Source organism: Lissotriton helveticus, chromosome 11, assembly GCF_964261635.1.
Source record: "Lissotriton helveticus chromosome 11, aLisHel1.1, whole genome shotgun sequence".
In the NCBI taxonomy this organism is placed as follows: Eukaryota; Metazoa; Chordata; class Amphibia; order Caudata; family Salamandridae; genus Lissotriton; species Lissotriton helveticus.
Window position 1 is genome coordinate 830,276,370 of NC_136072.1, and position 15,311 is coordinate 830,291,680.

The 15,311-nt window shown below is 47.7% G+C and overlaps 1 protein-coding gene across 1 annotated transcript in view; it reads left to right on the forward strand.

The window, feature by feature from the left end:
• The window catches only part of LOC144792123 (uncharacterized), a 219,945-nt gene that overhangs the window by 183,756 nt on the left and 20,878 nt on the right, over positions 1-15,311 (forward strand). Inside the window, exon 13 of the mRNA XM_078666998.1 lies at positions 11,139-11,268. Coding sequence (XP_078523124.1) covers positions 11,139-11,268 — 130 coding nt within the window. The remainder of the gene's footprint in view (positions 1-11,138; positions 11,269-15,311) is intronic.

Below are 15,311 nucleotides of genomic sequence, written 5' to 3' on the forward strand. Positions count from 1 at the left end.
ACAGGAACGTGTTATCTGATTAGGTCATAACGCTTGCGATCTAATTAGACAAGCGATATTCCTCCAGCCCCTGATAAGGCATACGGAGTTCTCATAACAAATCAAACCTATGACAACCTGGGCAAAACCCTGCGGCCATTGTTTTGATTTCACCGAGAACTTTAGTCAAAGAATGTGCTAACGAGCAAATCGTATGACATCTTTATTGACGTATCTATGTCCATCCTTACGTCAATCTCGGCACCTTAAAGGTATAAATATTACCGATCTTGCCATATGCAAACACACGCGTGGTGACGAGACGGAGCAGCCATACTTGCCGAAGCCGAGAGCAGAGCAGACCCCGCTGGCAGCAGCCCCGCCTTCCTGACGCGCTGAGAGACGCACTGCTTTCTCCTGCCGAGAATCCAGCACCGGCGTTTCTGGGCAGCCCTCGCAGGCAGCCTGGAATATCGAGACCAGAGAAAGAGATACCATTCCTCATTCATCCTAACTTCCAGGTACAGAACTGAATAACCCCTCACAGAGAATTCTTTAGTTATTCACTTGGCAAAAACAAACTTAACTTAAACTGTAACTTTCTATTCCCGCCCACGTATTAGGCTTAGGTCAGGTACACGGGGTAGGCGTATTTAGAAACACCAGTTGAGTACGTTTAGTCAAATGTATATGTGTATGTAAATATATTTTATTCATTTTAAACATCATATGGCTTAGAAACCATATCAATGTTTTTACAGTATTACTTTATACTTTTGCTTTTAATGTATGCACTTTACTTAACTATAAGTATTGCAATAATATCGATCCATTTCTCTTGTATGAGAAAAGAGACTGATCAATAAATAACACCTTTTTATTGAACACGCCCGTCTCTTCCTTTTCTCTACATTCTGATGAGACTAAGAATGCACGTACTGACTGAGTAAAATAATTTGCCTTTTGTTCACACGACTCTCGAGATTGACTCTTGATTAGGGGAGAGCAAAGTTGTCATGTTCTATGGTTGTCAGAAACTAAATCCCTTCTTGTCTAATCAGGGAAGTTAATTCCTCCTTGAACATTCGAGAAAGTTTCTAGCGAACTCTGAGCTACGCTGGCAAACCCAAAACTTAAGTCTAGTATCGACAGTAGTAGACCTAGTTAACGTCTGGCCTAGGCCTTTACTGCTGTAGGTATTATTCCAATGCGCAGAGCCTATTGGGAAGATAGGAACTACACTACAAGTGCAGCGTAGTGAGTAGTGAGTGCAGAGTATTGAGTGCAGAGTAGTGAGTAGTGAGTGCAGAGTAGTGAGTAGTGAGTGCAGAGTAGTGAGTGCAGAGTAGTGAGTAGTGAGTGCAGAGTAGTGAGTAGTGAGGGCAGAGTGCAGAGTAGTGAGGGCAGAGTGCAGAGTAGTGAGTGCAGAGTGCAGAGTAGTGAGTGCAGAGTAGTGAGTGCAGAGTGCGCTCACTACTCTGCACTTTGCACTCGCTACCCTGCACTCTGCCCTCACTACTCTGCACTCTGCCCTCACTACTCACTACTCTGCACTCACTACTCACTACTCTGCACTCACTACTCACGACTCTGCACTCACTACTCACTACTCTGCACTCACTACTCACTACTCTGCACTCACTACTCACTACTCTGCACTCACTACTCTGCACTTACTACTCTGCACTCACTACTCTGCACTCACTACTCTGCACTCACTACTCTACACTCACTACTCTGCACTCACTACTCTGCGCACTCACTACTCTGCGCACTCACTACTCTGCGCACTCACTACTCTGCGCACTCACTACTCTGCACTCACTACTCTGCACTCACTACTCACTACTCTGCACTCACTACTCACTACTCTGCACTCACTACTCACTACTCAGCACTCACTACTCTGCACTCACTACTCTGCACTCACTACTCTGCACTCACTACTCTGCACTCTGCACTCACTACTCTGCACTCACTACTCTGCACTCACTACTCTGCACTCACTACTCTGCACTCTGCACTCACTACTCTGCACTCACTACTCTGCACTCTGCACTCACTACTCTGCACTCACTACTCTGCACTCTGCACTCACTACTCTGCACTCACTACTCTGCACTCACTACTCTGCACTCACTACTCACTACTCTGCACTCACTACTCACTACTCTGCACTCACTACTCACTACTCTGCACTCACTACTCTGCACTCACTACTCTGCACTCACTACTCTGCACTCACTACTCTGCACTCTGCACTCACTACTCTGCACTCTACACTCACTACTCTGCACTCTGCACTCACTACTCACTACTCTGCACTCACTACTCTGCACTCACTACTCACTACTCTGCACTCACTACTCTGCACTCACTACTCTGCACTCACTACTCACTACTCTGCACTCACTACTCACTACTCTGCACTCACTACTCACTACTCTGCACTCACTACTCTGCACTCTGCACTCACTACTCTGCACTCACTACTCTGCACTCACTACTCTGCACTCACTACTCACTACTCTGCATTCACTACTCTGCACTCACTACTCACTAATCTGCACTCACTACTCACTACTCTGCACTCACTACTCACTACTCTGCACTCTGCACTCACTACTCACTACTCTGCACTCACTACTCTGCACTCACTACTCTGCACTCACTACTCTGCACTCTGCACTCACTACTCACTACTCTGCACTCACTACTCTGCATTCTGCACTCACTACTCTGCACTCTGCACTCACTACTCTGCACTCACTACTCTGCACTCACTACTCACTACTCTGCACTCACTACGCACTACTCTGCACTCACTACTCACTACTCTGCACTCACTACTCACTACTCTGCACTCACTACTCTGCACTCACTACTCTGCACTCACTACTCACTACTCTGCACTCTGCACTCACTACTCTGCACTCACTACTCACTACTCTGCACTTACTACTCACTACTCTGCACTCACTACTCACTACTCTGCACTCACTACTCTGCACTCACTACTCTGCACTCACTACTCTGCACTCACTACTCTGCATTCACTACTCTGCACTCACTACTCTGCGCACTCACTACTCTGCACTCACTACTCTGCACTCACTACTCTGCACTCACTACTCACTACTCTGCACTCACTACTCACTACTCTGCACTCATTACTCACTACTCAGCACTCACTACTCTGCACTCACTACTCTGCACTCACTACTCTGCACTCACTACTCTGCGCACTCACTACTCTGCACACTCACTAGTCTGCGCACTCACTACTCTGCGCACTCACTACTCTGCGCACTCACTCCTCTGCACTCACTCCTCTGCACTCACTCCTCTGCACTCACTACTCTGCACACTCACTCTGCACTCACTACTCTGCACACTCTCTGCACACTCTCTCTGCCCACTCACTATGCACTCACACTCTGCACTCACACTGTGCACTCACTACTCTGCACTCACTACTCTGCACTCACACTCTGCACTCTGCACTCATTACTCACTACTCTGCACTCACTACTCTGCACTCACTACTCTGCACTCACTACTCTGCACTCACTACTCTGCGCACTCACTACTCTGCACACTCACTAGTCTGCGCACTCACTACTCTGCGCACTCACTACTCTGCGCACTCACTCCTCTGCACTCACTCCTCTGCACTCACTCCTCTGCACTCACTACTCTGCACACTCACTCTGCACTCACTACTCTGCACACTCTCTGCACACTCTCTCTGCCCACTCACTATGCACTCACACTCTGCACTCACACTGTGCACTCACTACTCTGCACTCACTACTCTGCACTCACACTCTGCACTCACACTCTGCACTCACACTCTGCACTCACTACTCTGCACTCACTACTCTGCACTCACTACTCTGCACTCTGCACACTCACTCTGCACTGTGCACACCACTGATATCATGGAATCTTCCACCACACTTTCTAAAACTCTATAGTCCAAAGCATAATAGGCACAGAACCAAAAGAAGGGTAGACATTGCTTAAAATAATCTTATTGTATTTATGAGAAGCAAAAGCGAGACTGTGAAATGTGCTGAATATCAGTTTGTTACGAATCAACAGAGTGGAGTTAGAGAACCAAGAAATAGTAATTTAGAATCCGGGTTAGAAGGAGTAGTAATCACAAGCTGAGGATCAACGGGCGCGAAACAGCGTGGTGGGCGCGCAGGAGACGCAGCGTGAGCGTGCACATCAGCTGAAGATCGCCGGAGAAGACACCGAGCCTGCCTGCTGACGTGACTGACCCGCTGCAGAGGGAAAGAGCCCGGTGAGTGGGGGTAGAGGGGGCGGCAGAGAGGGAGTGGGCAGAGAGGGAGGGTGTGTGTGTGTGTGTGTGTGTGCGTGCGTGTGTCTGTCTGTGTGTGTCTGGTGTGTGCCTGCCTGCCTTTCTTTGTGTGTGCGCGTCCACAGACCCTGGTCGGCTCGTGCACCGCTCTGTACTCCCTTGCGAGCTTACTCGGCGACAATAGTTCTCGTTGCCGAGACCTAAAAATGTTAGAAGCGCTCAAGCGTTCCTTTGCAGCCTTCAACCTTTCAGTCAGAGCTGGGACTTATGCAACTTATGTTGCACCGACAACTCTAAAGACTTTTGGGCACTGTTTGATTATATTTAGAGGGGTGAGGCTGACACTCCTCTCCGGGTAATAATGAACTTTCAGCTCATTTCATATCAGATAACACTTTTCATCCCTAGAGGTCTTCAGCTTCTGCAGCAGGATTATCTCTTGCAACAAAATGACATCTTGAAGGTTGGAATGAGGTCAGCATTCCTTAATCAATACCTTGCCTTTTCTTGGACCCAATCGTTTTGTCCTGAACTCAATGACCTAATTAAAAAATCTGGAGAGAACCCAAATATACTTCATCCCCTACCTGGGTTAAGGAAAATGTACTCCCCTTTTGTACCCAAGCCTGGGCTGCGGGTGGGTGCATTGGCTTTAAAACCCAGGACACAATCTCAGCAGCAACAACCGTCATCAAAATCCTGACTATGCCAGTTAAAATTCAATCCAACCATTCTATGAGGCTTGCCTTGCTCTGGTTCAAGATAGCTTAGTTTTGGATGTGTTCAGAAATGGTTATTCCATAGATTCCCTAGTTCCACCAGTTTGACCATAGTTGATGACTCCATTACCTTGTATTCCAGAAAGACAAAAAATTATCTCAGGAGTTGACTCACTTTTTTTTTTTAAACAAGCAATTGTGACAGTCCCTGAAAAAGAAAGAAATAGGTTTATTTCTGAACCTAATGATGTTCTATCTTCTTTCTGCCGAAAAATGCTAATTCATCTAAGCACTGTTTTAAACTAACCTGAGCTCTCTTTTTCTTCCTGTCGACAGACAGTTATGGCTTCAGCCTCATTTGAGACATATAATATCCTTTTTAGTTGCTTCAGCAAGAGTTTTGGTGTGAGTACATGGTTTTGTGGCAGCCACTAGTGCTGCGATACATTGGGCTTGGCTTCACTTAAAAATATGTTGTCGGTTTATATTCTTAGGTTTTGGGCTCTAATTAAATAAGATCATGAAGCCCCCATAACCGTAACTCCATGCTCTCTCTTGGTTATTAGTTTCATATTATCTACAGAAGAAGTTGCACAGGCTTCCCAGAATCCAGTGCTTCTTACAACATTTGTCAGTCAATTCGAGGGGAGCACATCTTTCACGGAAAGGTGTTATAAGTTCATTGTCCCCTCTTGAAGCAAATTGCCTGTCGTATTGAAAGGAACATTTTCAGCCATTCTTCCAATCTCTGGACAGGACTTCAAGAAAAGTAAGCTCTAGTCGGAACAGTCAACTTTGTTGCCAAAGCCCATGTCAAGTGTTAATGACCCACAAAATGTTCTTCTGCCACTCACATGGCCCAGGAGATCTGTTCTTGGGCAGACAAACATCTTATTTCCCTTCATGCTTCATATCTCCCGAGGAACATGAATCCCTCTGCTGAATGTATCAGCAGAGTGTTTTCTTCTTCAGTGTCTTTTTACCTGCCACTAGAAGGTTTTCAGTTGATTGTGGAACAGTTAGGAATTCCATGGCTAGACAGGTTTTCCTCCTAAGAAAAGGCTTTTCTTCCCCACCTTTGCTAGAAAACATGGTGTTGGGAGGCATGGGGTAGATGTTCTTTCCATCATTTACCTAAAGGGGTTCTTTTATGCATTTGGGTGCTGTGGAAGATTCAAGGGAGGCAGCAACGGTGGTTTCCTTCTCTTCTTAGCTTGGCTGTGGTCTCTCCAATTTACCTTACACTTAATTCCTGCACCTCTTTACGTGTACCTCCTTTCAGATCGAGGTCTTACCTGCCTTTAGCTTGTGGCTTGGAAGTTGAACGGTTAGGACTCCAATTATGAAGATCTAAAGAAGTAGCTTTAGCTGACGAGAAATCTTGGAAACATTCTACTATCTCCTGTTACTTAAAACACTGGAGAAATGTTGAATCATGAGGACAAGACAGATGTGGCTAGAGTATTCATGATCCTTTTGTAATTTTGGACTTCCTTATGGATTTTTTTTAAAAGGACTAGCTAACTGTATTCTAAATACACAAAGGGCAGCATCTAGAGGTTTTCAAGAACCTTCTGCAACGTTAACAGAAATTATTCCTTTGGCTTCTATACTCCTTAAGAATTTTGGTAATAACAGACCGGAGGTACTCACTGAGATCTTCCTACTGCTCTGCAGTCATTAACTAGTCTGCCTCCCTTTTGGACATTTGATCAGGGCAAAATGGTCTTATGCCCTACTACAGGGTCACTTCTTAAAAAGTCTTTAAATTTTTTTGTTCCTGAAATTGGGGATACTAAGCTCCATTTTTGTGTTTTCATATGGATCTGTTTTTGTTGTTGTTGATTGTGCCCCCCAGCCTGGCCCTCCACCTAGATCCCGCCTCCCAGCTGCCCCTCCCTCGCCCCTCCCCCTCCACCATCCATATATGTCAGATGCTTTTGCGCGCAGCGTTCACGCGCAGCGGTTGCGCCCTATGCGCGCCAAAGGTGCGCCAAAGGTAAGCCCGTCTACGCCCGTCTACGCCCGTCCGCGCCTGGACCGCGCCCAGTGCCAGATCCCCTGGCCCTCGCAAACCGCACTCATCCCGCATAACGTACGACACCGCCACCCTCCTAGCCCTTAACCCCGGACGCACATCACAATGCTACGAGGCTGCCCCAGGACGTACCCACGGTCCCTTCGCCTGCAACTCCTGCAAGTTCACCTGCATCAAGACCCCCACCAAATCCACTAACTCCAAACACAGCTCCGACCCTAAATACCTGAAGTGCATCCTGCTAAACACCCGCTCGATCCACAGACACGCCACAGAACTCTGGGACCTACTCGACACTGCTTCACCGGACATCGCCTTCCTTACAGAAACCTGGATGAACGCCTCTTCAGCGCCCGCAATCGCCATAGCCATCCCGGACGCTTTCAAGATCATCCGTAAAGACCGCACCAACCAAACAGGAGGAGGCATCGCCATCGTCCATAAAAACACCTTTAGAATCACGACCAGCTTCGACGATAACCTTACAACCGCCGAACACCTCCACTTTCAGATCCACACCGACCCCAGGACCACACTTAGAGGCACCCTCATCTACAGACCACCAGGAACGCGTAAACAATTCTGCGAAGACATCACTGACTTCATCAGCCCACATGCCCTCGCCTCCGAGAACTACATGCTACTGGGAGACCTCAACTTCCACCTGGAAAAGAAACACGACAGCAACACCACCACCCTTCTGGAAAACCTGGCCAATCTGGGTCTCAAACAACTTGTTGACACCCCCACCCATATAACCGGACATACGCTCGACCCAATCTTCACCTCCAGTAAGCACATCTCCTTCGATCACACCACAGCTCTCCACTGGACGGACCACAGCTGTGTTCACTTCAACTACAAAACCACCTCGACCCACAACCCCCCACAACCTATTCCACGAAGAAACTGGAACAAAATCACCACCAACCAACTCCGCACATCGCTCAATCAAAACCCCCCCGCCCTCCCATCGGACCCTAACCAAGCGGCCACCAAACTCAAACAATGGATCACTCACAGCGCTGACGAACTAGCACCCCTGAAAAACCACCAAACCAAACAGGGTAGCAAAAAAGCCCCCTGGTTCAACGAGGACCTTAAGAAATCCAAGAAACTATGCCGTACTCTCGAGAAAATATGGAGAAAAAACCCAACCACTGACAACATGACCACCTTCAAGACAACCACCCGCAAACACCACCAACTGATCCGATCCACCAAGAAGTCAGCATTCAAGGATCGACTCGACAACAACGCCCAAAACAGCAAGGAACTATTCAACATCGTCAAAGAATTTACCAACCCACCACAGCCTCAAACGACATTACTCCCTCCCAAGAACTCTGCGACTCCTTATCCTCTTTCTTCTATAACAAAATCGCCGACACACATAACAGCTTTGAGAACTCTCCCAAAGAACAGTCCGCTCCACCCACCTCCAAACCTAAACCGCCCTCTAACATCCTTAACGCCTGGAACCCAATCACCACTGAAGACACCATCCGCCTAATGAACTCCATCCATTCAGGCTCGCCAACCGACCCCTGTCCCCACCACATCTTCAACAAAGCAGATTCCATCATCGCACCCCATATCCGTGATGTCATCAACTGCTCCTTCAACTCCGCTACCTTCCCAGAAAGCTGGAAACACGCCGAACTCAACTCCCTCTTGAAGAAACCCACAGCGGACCCCTCTGACCTCAAAAACTACCGCCCCATCTCCCTCCTCCCATTCCCTGCCAAAGTCATTGAGAAAGCCTTCAATAGACAGCTCGCCGCCTTCCTTGAATCCAACAACTCCCTCGACCCCTCAAAGTCCGGCTTTCGAGCCAAACACAGCACCGAAACCGCCCTTATTGCAGCGACAGACGACATCCGAACACTACTGGACAACGGAGAAACAGTTGCCCTCATCCTACTCGACCTCTCCGCCGCCTTCGACACGGTCTGTCATAGCACCCTCATACAACGCCTCAGCAACATCGGCATACAAGGAAAAGCCTTAGACTGGATCATCTCGTTCCTCGCCGGGAGAACGCAGAGAGTCCGACTCCCCCCATTCAAATCAGAGGCCACCGAAGTCCTCTGAGGGGTACCACAAGGATCATCACTCAGTCCCACCCTCTTCAACGTTTACATGAGCCCCCTCGCATCCATCGCGCGACAACACAACCTCAACATCATCTCTTACGCTGACGACACCCAGCTGATCCTTTCCCTTACCAAAGACCCTAACACCGCCAAAACCAATCTTCACGAAGGCATGAAAGAAGTAGCCGAATGGATGAAAAACAGCCGCCTAAAACTTAACTCTGACAAAACGGAAGTCCTCATCCTAGGATCATCCCCCTCTGCCTGGGACGACTCATGGTGGCCATCGGCCCTGGGCACGGCACCCACACCCACAGACCACGCACGTAACCTAGGCTTCATCCTAGACTCCTCCCTCTCGATGACCAGACAAGTCAACGCCGTCTCATCCTCTTGCTTTAACGTACTTCGTATGCTCAAAAAGATCTTTCGTTGGATCCCCACCGAAACAAGAAAGACTATCACCCACGCTCTGGTCACTAGCCGACTGGACTATGGAAACACCCTCTACGCCGGAACCACTTCCAAATTACAAAAAAAACTCCAACGCATCCAAAACGCATCAGCCAGACTCATATTAGACATCCCGCGTCAAGCTCACATCACCGGTCACCTGAAAGACCTCCACTGGCTTCCCATCAACAAGAGAATAACGTTTCGTCTCCTCACCCACGCACACAAGGCCCTCTACAAACTAGGACCCGAATGCCTCAACTCACGACTATCCTTCTACACACCGACCCGCCAACTAAGATCCTCCAATCAAGCCCTCGCTGCAGTTCCACGCATTCAAAGATCCACCATGGGAGGTAGATTTTTCTCCTACTTGGCTGCCAAAACCTGGAATTCTCTCCCCACTCACTTCCGCCTTACCCAGAACCACATTTCCTTCAGGAAGGAACTTAAAACCTGGCTATTCGATAAATAATGGACCCCCTCCCCCCAAGCGCCTTGAGACCCTCTGGGTGAGTAGTGCGCTATACAAATTCCTGAACTTGAACTTGAACTATTTATTTAGTAAGAACAAAGTAATGTTGTTCATCTGTGTCAATGTAGCTTTTGGGCAATCCAAGGAAGGTAAAAATCATTTGACTGCTATTTGAAGTTGTTGAGTTTGGCTTGCTTTATGTCAAGTCTGTGTTTTTTAAGAACAGAAGTCCCTAAATGTCTTCAAATGAAATCCAACAGAGATCTAGCTGCATCTTTGGGAGAAGCAAATGGTATTTTTTGCAAGGAATTTTAAGGGCCGCCACTTGTGCGCATTTCAATACTATTTCTACTCATTCTTGCTTAGATAAGTTAAATTCTAGAGCTGATTCTTCTTTCATTTAAGTTGTGAAAGCTGGAGCTTTAGATGATGTTTTCAATAAAGTTTAGTTTATTTGCACTCTATCCTGTGTATAGTGTTTTGTGTTTTTTTATATAGTGCTTGCTTATATCCTCACGTAGGGAAGGACAGGGAGATGGACGGAGAGCTAATGTCCTAATTACCTACTGGTAATATTAATTTTTTTTCATCCTGGTCATCCTTTTCCCAGTCCTCCAGCCCACCCTTGCTTTCTCTCTTGGATACTATAGAGGCTGGGATGCTGTGTCTTCTTGGCTTTTGTATGCGTGTTCCTGGTTGGAAGAGGCAAGAGGTTAAAGGGCATAGAGGAGGGTAAACTTCCTGTAATCATTGAGGTAACGACATGGAAAAGGAAGACTAGCATTTGGAATAAAGAAGATTACCCCTAGGTAATCAGGACATATTTTTTCCAAAACATTCTCCTTAAAATCGTTTTTACAGGCCAACAGTGTCTGTGTTTCTTTGCATGTTTGCTGTGCTAGACCTTACCACCTTACGTCCTGGCCCCTACTTCACATGGGAATCCAGCAGACCACTGGATCTGCACATGAGCCTACGTCAGTTAGTGGTGTATAATCCATACCATGTTTTAGAGACCTCTCATCACAATATATACGTCTTTATGTTTCAGGAGCAATACTTTGTCCAAACACAGCAGGAAGAGTTGAACCGGGCCCTGCAGAAGTTGATCGTAGAACACAAGAAGGCAATATTGGCCATTGATAATGAATGCCTCTCAAAGATCAACAATCTAAAGCAAGGTATTAGAAATACTATTTTGATCCAACTGTATGGGATATAAATTGGAATCGGAAATAGCATGGGGATCCAATTTCACATGATTCAGAAGTGTATTGGAAGTAGTGCTGGCAGTCAATTGCATGTGTTACTGAGGGGTATTGGAAATATTACATTGTACTTGTATTTATAATGGGGTTTATTTAAGTGGTTCTTTTGTTGGTATCATTTAAATAGCATTATGCGGCTCAAACAGGAGACACAAGTGAATCTTGGTTGTCTAGGAACCCTTTTGGTGCATGGATCAAAGCATGTTGGTCGTAGGTTGTCCTGTGTGCAAGAAATGTTGGGCACCATGTATGAGGTTAAAGGCAGGTTAGGGGTGTGACTTAGGGCCTGAAACAGTGCACAAGTGTGGGTGTGGTGAAACATATGAGATATAGACCTAGTCATGCATTCAGGAAATTACCATTGTTATTCATTGATTGTTATAGAGGTTCTGGTGTTTCCACATGTCAACTTATTGGTTTGTACACTGTGGGCAGTCATAGCCCTTCAATAGTTTCTGGTTTATCTTGCAGTATCAAAGACTTGGTCTCTCTAGGCATTTGAAAGACCCCCTGTATACAATATGGCCTTCTAAAACTTGAGTTATCTTTTGGGAAAAGGTCGCTTTTATTGCTTTTCTGGATTCTAGGATATTGTTGATCAACCGTATTTTCTCAAGTATTGTGTTCCAGAATGTGCTGGTTTTTACTGAAAAAGCCCTTCCACATTTCCTGTTTTCTTGAATGGAGGGATCGTTAGTTGCAGAGTCATTCTCGATTCAAGGTTTCTTTTAGAGTATGAATTTTGATGGGAGAAACAGTCTGAACCGGGTGCACACCGCACAGCGGGTCAGCTGCAAACGTTTTGTATCGCGATCTCTGGACCCGTGCGCTCTCTTTTGGCACGGGGTGCTGGGAAGCGGAGTTCGGCCCAGCTGCAATGGTTCTGTGGCTCTCTAATTCTAACAGTGCAAGTGACCCCCTACTTTCCTTTCAACCTGAAGCAACTCAAGGTCTTCTTTAGCTGAGCGATTATTCACCATTTCTAAATTGTAAGTATTGCACCTTGGGGTGTGGTAACTTACTTGCACAGTTAACAATTTTGGAGTACAACCCTTAACAATGCAGAATTGCGGAATTACAGTTTAAAACACCAGCCCATGGGGAGTTAATTGTGCATTGTTGGACAGGCTCTCTCTGCAGTGTCACCCCAGATGTTTGCCATTCTTTGCTGAACCTGTTTTTGTTGGCTTTTAGGAATCTGTACACTATACTTCTGCTAACCAGTGGTGAAGTGCTTAATCTGCTCCTTAAAAAATATGATAAAGTTGGTTTATACCTGGTTGGTACATTTAATGTACTTATAGTAAATGCCTGGTATATGGTATGTCAATGTTTTGATTCAATTTGAGTCTCTGAGCAGTCTTGGTGTTTTGGCTCTCGCAGTATTGAGGGTGTGCTGTCCGTGTCCGTTTGTTCTTTCCTTGTATTGGTTCTGATTTCTCCAGCTCCGAGGTATTTTACCAGTCGGCAAGCCATTTGAACTTCGTCGCCTCTAAAGCAAGCCAGGGTTGCTTGTCTGCACGTCCTGATTCCTTTTTTTATGAATAGGGGTCTCAGTAGATTCCTGCGGTCTTGCTGCAGCTCCTTACAGATGGTAATGAGATGTACGATGTTTTCCTCATGAGTTCCACACAGGCGGCAATTTGCTGGTTTTGGGGGCCGCAGCCAAGAGGCCATATGGTCCGCTGAGGGTAATACTCCTAATCGTAATTTTAGGAATGATGTTTTTGTTTTTTTGGTGAAACTGGTCAAAAGGTAGGCCTGTGGTGTAAGTTTATTGTAAGTTTGTACTGTCAGCCAGCCATGTGCTCGCTCCGCTAGTGTGGCTTTGTCTTGCAGGACGGATTTTTTCCTAACAGTATTATTTACAGCTTTTTTTAAACCTGCCAGACTCCCTTGCAGATCCCATAGTTGGCTCGCCCCCAATTGTTTTATTGCATCCTATAGAAAGAGTCTTGCTGGGCAGTTGTCTTTGCTTTGTAGATCTTTCCAGAGGAGTGCGTTAAGGGTGTTTGCTTCCCCTCTGCTTATTTTGTACCAGGTCTTAAGGTAGGACATGTGTACTTAGGTTTTACTTAAGTTTTACATGTGCTGCCAGAGTACAGTTTCTAAAGTCGTTTTTCACTGTAGCAAGGCAATCTCTCCCACAGACTAACACTGGTCACTTTATTACCCTTAATAAGAGATAATATCAGTTTGGGAACAAATAGAAAATACTTCTTCCACTCATCTGAAATGTAATTTGAAATCTTCTTTAAAGGTTAAGTTACTATTTGAGTGGATGGTCTGATGTAGTTTATTTCAGTTTTGGATCGCCAGGGAAATCTTCACAGTCTCGCACAGAAAACAACTAAAAATGACTACTACACCTTGGAAGAAATATCCCAGGCTGTCAGTGCTTTTATTCATTGATTTTTTAAATATGAGTTTGCACTATAAAAGTTTGTTTTTGAAAAACAATAATGTGAAGGCACAGGGATGTCTGCAGAACCTGCAATGATCTCTATATATGGAGGGCAGTAGTCAGGCTGTAGCAGTAGTCAGGCTGTAGTGTAGTTCCTATATTCCCAATAGGCTCTGCGCATTGGAATAATATATCCTCTGTGTTGGACACGGCCTCGTGGCGTGGCCCGACCCCGTCCGCATGGAGGGCCCAGGACGACATCGGCCCTCCATTTACCTACTATCGACCCCTCTGACACGCATCTTCACGAACCATCAGCGCGGGCAGCCTCCCGGCCACCGACAGCTCTCCCCCTCCCTGGTACCCCGGCGGAACCTGCTCGCCAACGCTGCCAGCCTGGCACCCTGACCAGGCCACCCCTTCCGGCCCGACTCCATCTTGGGACCCCTCACGCCCCGAACACGTGGCCGCAGCCGTCCCGGGGCCGGCTCCAGCGAAGCCCAGACATTGCGGCACCAGGACCCTCCTAGGTGGTAAAGTGGCCACTCGACCAGATCCCGGAGGAGGGGAGTCCCGATGGGCCTTCCACCGCCCCCGGACGCCTGGTATCGATCGCTCTCCAGGCCCCCTGGGCGCTGGCGCCACCCCTGCTGGGTGTCTGGACACCTTCATCCCGGCCCCCTCTGACCCCCGGGCGCGAGGGTCCGGACATCAAAGCCCTCCAGTCCTATATCTGGGCCAACCCCGGATCAAGACAGCAGTTTTATCTGGAGTGGAAGCCCTGCTGACCTCGTCGCGGCTGATCCTGATCCGAACTCTTGCACCGGGAACTAACTTTGAGGCCCTGCTGACGCTGTCGCGGCCTGACCAAGCTAAACCACCTTCGAGGCCCTGCTGACGCTGTCGCGGCCTGACCGAGCTGAACCACCTTCGAGGCCCTGCTGACGCTGTTGCGGCCTGACCGAGCTGAACTATCTTCGAGGCCCTGCTGACGCTGTCGCGGCCTGACCGAGCTGAACTATCTTCGAGGCCCTGCTGACGCTGTCGCGGCCTGACCCAACTGAACTATCTTCGAGGCCCTGCTGACGCTGTCGCGGCCTGACCAAGCTGAACTATCTTCGAGGCCCTGCTGACGCTGTCGCGGCCTGACCAAGCTGAACTATCTTCGAGGCCCTGCTGACGCTGTCGCGGCCTGACCAAGCTGAACTATCTTCTAGGCCCTGCTGACGCTGTCGCGGCCTGAACCCTTGAACTATCCCCGCACCAGTGGGTGCCAAGACTGTCCCGCTACTCCCTTTCCCCGAGACCACGACCCTACGGATCCCTCGATCCTTGCCGCTACCCTGCCAAGAACTTGCTTTGATTACTTACATAAAGATTCTTGTGAATATCCTTCCTGTGTGGTGTCTATCTGTAAGTAGTGTGATTGCTCTGCTGTTACGATTGTAGGCGAGGAGCCTCGCCAAGGAGGCCTCCCTACGGCGCTCGGCCTATTCCACAGGGAAAGGTGGGACTCGGGGCGGACAGTCAGACACCTTCTGTCTCCCCTGGG